Source organism: Lipotes vexillifer, unplaced genomic scaffold (assembly GCF_000442215.2).
Source record: "Lipotes vexillifer unplaced genomic scaffold, Lipotes_vexillifer_v1.1 scaffold98, whole genome shotgun sequence".
Lineage (NCBI taxonomy): Eukaryota > Metazoa > Chordata > Mammalia > Artiodactyla > Lipotidae > Lipotes > Lipotes vexillifer.
Window position 1 is genome coordinate 919262 of NW_006799611.1, and position 6678 is coordinate 925939.

At 41.2% G+C, this 6678-nt stretch overlaps 1 protein-coding gene across 1 annotated transcript in view; it reads left to right on the forward strand.

Moving 5' to 3' along the window:
• The window catches only part of ZBTB43 (zinc finger and BTB domain containing 43), a 16911-nt gene extending 11048 nt beyond the window's left edge, over positions 1-5863 (forward strand). Inside the window, exon 3 of the mRNA XM_007471709.1 lies at positions 3136-5863. Within this exon, the coding sequence (XP_007471771.1) occupies positions 3159-4562 (1404 nt within the window). The 5' untranslated portion in view covers positions 3136-3158 and the 3' untranslated portion in view covers positions 4563-5863. The remainder of the gene's footprint in view (positions 1-3135) is intronic.
• The last annotated feature ends 815 nt before the right edge of the window (positions 5864-6678 follow it).

Below are 6678 nucleotides of genomic sequence, written 5' to 3' on the forward strand. Positions count from 1 at the left end.
ATGCCTTTGTGTCTGACACAAAATCCTGGGGCCATAAAAGCAAAGATTGGATAATTTACACAGATTTCGAAGTTAATCTGAATTTACAAAAATCAATAAGATGAATTGCGCAATTTATTTGAGCAAAGGATATGACTGATAATATATAGGAAAAACAAATGACCAGTAAACATGAATAGAATATCAGTCTCATTCATAATGAAAGAAATGATCAAAACAGTGAATCATGGATTATTCACTTAGGAGATTTGCAAACTTGTTTGTCTTGCTTGATAAAGTCCAGCATTGGTAAGGGTGTAGGGGAGTAGACAGTGTCATTTACTGTTGGTAGGAGTGTGACTTGGTGCAACCATCTCTGGAAATCAGTTATATACACACACACACACACACACACACACACATATATATGAATGTCAAACGCATAGTCCTCTGACCCAGAAGTTCCACTGGTAGAGATTACCCTATAGCTTTTTCCAAGGATATGCCAAGGTAGTCATAATTTCAAAAACCCAGACAATTGAAATTCTGTAAGAAGAGAACTGATTAAATTATCATACATCCACATAGGAGAAAGCTGTATCGCCATTAAGCAGAATGAGTTACCTCTTTTTATGCTAATGTTGTGTCTTAGTCTATTCGGGCTACTATAACAAAGTGTCATAGACTGGGTGCCTTATAAACAACAGAAATTTATTTCTCAGAGTTCTGGAGGCTGAGAAGTCCAAGGTCAAGGTGCCAGCAGATTTGGCTTCTGGCGAGGGCCCACTCACTAGTTCATAGACAGCTGTCTTTTCACTGTGTCCTCATATGGCCAAAGGGACAAGGGAGTTCTCTGTTGTCTCTTTCATAAGGGACTAATGAATCTAATTAATCCCATTTGGGAGGGCTCTGCCCTCATGACCTAATCATCCCCCAAAGAAAACACCATCACATTGTGGTAGGGTTTCAACATATGCATTTTGGGGGACATAATCAGTTTATAGTATGTCAGATGTTCTACAAGATACATTGAGTGACAAAAGCTAAGTACAGAATAGAACGTAGGTAATGTAATGAGCCCATTTGGGTAGGATTTTTTTTTTTTTTTTTTCGGTACACGGGCCTCTCACTGCTGTGGCCTCTCCCGTTGCGGAGCACAGGCTCCGGACGTGCAGGCTTAGCGGCCATGGCTCACAGGCCCAACCGCTCCGCGGCATGTGAGATCTTCCCAGACCAGGGCACGAACCCGTGTCCCTTGCATCGGCAGGCGGACTCTCAACCACTGCTCCACCAGGGAAGCCCTGGGTAGGAATTTTTAAAGGATGTATATGATTTATTCTGATATATGTGCAGAGAAGTTTCTAGAATATACAGGAGTTTGTTAATGGTGATTTCCTTCCGGGGGAGGTGGGAGACTAGGAATAAATGATGGAGAGATTTTTTTTTTTAACATATTTTTTGTAAATTTTTTTATGCGTGTGTTTTATTCCCCCCTTCCTTTTTTCAAATAGCTAAAATCAAAATTCTTTACTGATAAGAGAATCCAGATGTAGTTCTCAGAATTTACATACCTCTAATCTATATACATTTATGTAGTTAACTTTTCCTTTTGAAATTACAGATACCTAAATAATTTATTTCCTGGTCTTATTTTTTTGTTTGTTTTAAATTATGAAATGTTTTGAGAGCTATAAACCATAAATTAATACTTAATTCTAAAAAACACTGCCTTACCTCTTAAAATTATTAATGACTAATCTGGTATTTTAGCATCTTCTTAGAAGCAGCAGTGATGTGATAGGAAAAATAGCATAGGCTTTGGAGTCATAGAGACCTAGATTTCAAATTCCAGTGTAATAAAAACTAGCTTTTATTTTAGCCTTAGGAAAGTTAACTTGAAATAGTGAACTTAAGAATGTCAGTCCTCTACGTTCGCAGGGTCGTTACAAAGATTAGGTGAAAAAAGATGTACGGTTCCTGGTATTGGGTTGGCCAAAAATTTCCATGTTACAGGGAAACCCAAACAAACTTTGGCCAACCCAATATGTAGTAATTACTCAGGAAACATTAGTTTCTTCTCTTGGCATCTCTCCCTATCTCTGAAAGATAACTTTCAACCTTTGTTGGGTTGTCTGCTTCTTTTATCTCATACTTAGAAAATCTGGTATTTAGCAATGTTTAGATATGGTATTAGACCTAGGTGACAAATAGCACCAATAAATCTTTTGAGTTTTCTGGTTTGTTTTAATTTACTATTGGAATTATGGGGCCTGAGCATGCTGCAGAGTTCATCTCGTTGATCACTCTTGTTAGGAATTGTCTCTAATGCTTGTCTCATCCCACAAAATATATTTACAGTAATGCCACAGGCAATCCCTTATTTGTTATAACTTAATTTTCAGATTGAGTTCATTTCAGTAACAGGGACAGTATTTACTATCCTCTTTGTTCTATAACTTTTTAAACAATTTGGAGATCACCCGATAGAATACCTTGCCTTGCCATTTCGTTCTGCTTCACATTATGAGAAGCCCTTAAGGGGCTAAAATGCTGACAAGCAACTAGAGAAACCCATATTGTTTGGGACCTCGGCGAGTTCACCCCTGTGGTGCTGAAGGACCAAAGGCCTGACTGTTCTGGCCCCACCTCTTCAGCCCCTTGCCCCCTTAGTGGGTTCTAGCCTGGTGGTTTCCTTTCAGTTCCTTGCAGTTACCATGATCATTTCTGCCTGAGGGCCTTCACATGTGCTTTTCCTTTTTTCCACAATTCCTTCCTCACCCCAACTTGTCAAATGTGGGTTGAACCTGAGGCCTCTTAAAAATTCTGTCGTTTGGAACAGGTATTGTGTTTGTTTTGACTAGAAATATTTACTTTGTTTTACTTGAGATTTATATAGCTTACAAATATCTCTGGATTCTATTTTCCCACTCATAGACACAGGCGGTATCAAGAGTTAATACCATAAAGAATGGTGGCTCTTTCCTGCTTTTGGCACACTCAACACCTGCAAGCCTTGCTCTGGGGAATGAATGCTCCACCCACCATGCCCACAGGCCAGGGGACTTTATGGAACTGTGGAACTTGTCTTAGTTTTCTTAGTGATCAATAAGTTTCTCTTTAGGCTGGAATTAGTACTAATTTTTCTTTCTCTTGTAGCACCAAACAAGATTTGTGATGAAATGGAGCCTGGAACAAACTCTTTTCGAGTAGAATTTCCTGATTTTTCCAGCACCATTCTGCAGAAACTGAACCAGCAGCGCCAGCAAGGACAATTATGTGATGTCTCCATTGTTGTCCAAGGCCACATTTTCCGAGCACACAAAGCTGTTCTTGCTGCCAGTTCACCCTACTTTTGTGACCAGGTACTCCTGAAAAACAGCAGGAGGATTGTTTTGCCTGATGTGATGAACCCCAGAGTGTTTGAGAACATTCTCCTATCAAGTTACACGGGACGTCTAGTAATGCCTGCTCCAGAAATTGTTAGTTACTTAACAGCTGCAAGCTTCCTCCAGATGTGGCATGTGGTAGACAAATGCACTGAGGTTTTAGAAGGAAACCCTACAGTCCTTTGTCAGAAGCTAAATCATGGCAGTGATCACCAGTCTCCCAGCAGCAGTAGTTACAATGGCCTGGTAGAGAGCTTTGAGCTAGGCTCTGGGGGCCATACGGATTTCCCCAAAGCCCAGGAACTGAGGGACGGAGAGAATGAAGAGGAGAGCACCAAAGACGAGCTGTCATCTCAGCTCACCGAGCATGAATACCTTCCTAGCAACTCGTCCACAGAGCATGACCGGCTGAGCACTGAGATGGCGAGCCAGGATGGGGAGGAGGGGGCCAGCGACAGTGCCGAATTCCACTACACCCGGCCCATGTACAGCAAGCCCAGCATAATGGCTCACAAACGCTGGATCCATGTGAAGCCTGAGCGCTTTGAGCAAGCGTGCGAGGGCATGGATGTGCATGCATCCTACGATGAGCACCAGGTCACAGAGTCCATCAACACCATGCAGACAGAGCACTCGGTCCAGCCCTCGGGAGTAGAGGAAGACTTTCACATCGGGGAAAAGAAAGTGGAAGCAGAGTTTGATGAACAGGCTGATGAAAGCAATTATGATGAGCAGGTGGATTTCTATGGCTCTTCCATGGAAGAGTTTTCCGGAGAGAGGTCAGATGGGAATCTCATTGGGCACAGACAGGAGGCTGCCCTAGCAACAGGCTACAGTGAGAATATTGAAATGGTAACAGGGATTAAAGAAGAAGCTTCCCACCTAGGATTCTCAGCCACCGACAAGCTGTATCCTTGTCAGTGTGGGAAAAGTTTCACTCACAAGAGTCAGAGAGATCGACACATGAGCATGCACCTTGGTCTTCGGCCTTATGGCTGTGGTGTCTGTGGTAAGAAATTCAAAATGAAGCATCATCTCGTGGGCCACATGAAAATTCACACAGGCATAAAGCCATATGAGTGTAATATCTGTGCAAAGAGATTTATGTGGAGGGACAGTTTCCACAGGCATGTGACTTCTTGTACCAAGTCCTACGAAGCTGCAAAGGCTGAGCAGAATACAACTGAGGCTAACTAAAAATAGGATCTGGCCCTTGAGTGGCAGGCACAAAAATAAACTATGGTAATTATGCAAATCTGGGCACAGATGATGCGTGCTACTTGCTATTATGAGAGAAGCTTAAAAAAAAGGAAGATATTTCTGAAAGACCAGCTCTAAGTAGGCCAATTAAAAAATCTTAATTCTTCAAATTTGTATGTTCCAGGCCTGTAGTGGGTAATGGGGATAAGTTAGCCCACCTCACACCTGGCAAGGTAAACCTTCAGGCCCATTGTGAATGAGGCAGGTGGACTTGGTCATAGAGACACCTGCACTTGGAATTGGACTCCAACCCACCAGTTCCATTTCAGGTGGCAGCAGTTTTTGATCACTCATTATTACAAGGTCATTGGAATTTTATTTTGCTCTTACTATAGATACTTAGGTAATGTGGGTTTGTTTTGGTAGCTGCTTCATTGAACGAAATGCTACTTATGTAATAGCTACAAATAATGTGATTCCTAGGATACTAAGTTGATTAACAGAGCTCTCTTACCTGGGTTTATTCTTTCTAAAGGGTATTTTAACCAAAACTCTGGAAATAGTAAGAGGGTGACATTCTAAGTAAGAAACAAATAACTTATGGTACAAGCTTCAAATTCTGTAAGATGCCACTGTCACAATGTGTTTCAGACTCTTGATAAGTCAGAGTTTTATATTTTAGTACTAACATTTAGTTTAAACAGCTGTTTGTAATTGTAATTCTCTAGGGTGCCAGACATAGGTATTTCTAACTGGTTTGCTGTCCCAAAGCCCGTTTAATTGTAGCATCCACACAGTGGGATCTGCTCTGTGGCTAGCAGACATCTAGCCTGCTTTGACTCTCTGACCACGGTACCATTGGCTGCTCCAGCCGATTCACTCTGTCTTAGATTACGGTGCTTCCTGAAGAGGTCAGTCAGTGACCACAGTTACTGGGAAGGAGTCAGAAGTCACGGCTGAGAGTTACCTGTGAGCTTCAGGAGCTAATAGAGTGCTGCAGTGACACTCCAACTGTCTGAATGAGAGTAGCCGAGTAGCAGAATTCTGAGTGTCAGGTTATACTTGGGTGGGGCAAGTTGTGGGGTACAGTTACCCAAGAAAAGAGGACTCTTGAAAATACACTGGTGGGGGAGATACTCGTAGAGGGGTACACTGAGCTAATCCTCCCGGCTCTTCAGGAGTGCTGGAATGTGTTTTAAAAGGCGGAAAGAAAGAGTCCTAATTCTAGGAGGTAGTGCACAGATTCATGCTCTCATGTTATAGATAAAGCTGCGTAAGTTTACAAGTCCACTTAGCTATATCTACCAAAAAACAAGAAAAGCAGCTATTCTGAGACCTTTTCTGAGGATCACTCAGAGGTTTTAGGTTAAAAAAGAAGCATGTTCAGGATGTTTTGAGCTGTGTAACATACCTGAAGTTGTCACCAGGGTAGGGACAGGGTGCTACTGTTATGTTAACTTTTCCGTAAACTTACCGGCTTATTATTTCTTAGTGGAAACTTTTTTTCCTTAAAATAAAAATAACTTTTCTTGGATTTGGGGTGAAATTTTGTTCTAAAAGTTTGGCTTTGTTCTAAAGTGAGAGACTTTGCTGGCAATGGCCTCTGATCCTCAAGCTCCTACCATCAAGGCATTTACTTGTTAAACGTTGTTTGGAAAGGGGAAAGAAAGACTTACTTACCAGTTAACTCTTGTAATCAAGGTTACAAAACAGGGATGTATTCATTAACACTGTATCATTCTCGATATATAAAAAGCACTTTGTATTTAAAACTTTATTATAAATATATATATATATATATATATTGATTTTTTAACCTAGAAACTAGATATTACCTCTTGGTTGTTTGCCACGTTAATATCTTCTTCTCTTAGTGTTGAAACTTCACCAGTTAACAGTCATTTCTCTGTGTACCTAACAGAGAATACAGAAGTGACTTACAATCAAGCTCAGTTGCTCCTTCTCTTTTTCTCACGTTAGAAGCAGTGGGTTTTAGGTATGATCCTAGCCTTTATATGTGAGGAGAAATTGTTGTATTACTCCTACTAATTTCAGTACTAAGGCAGTGAAGTCATTTTGTTCTGCCAAAAGCTGATCACCCTCTCCCATGGTT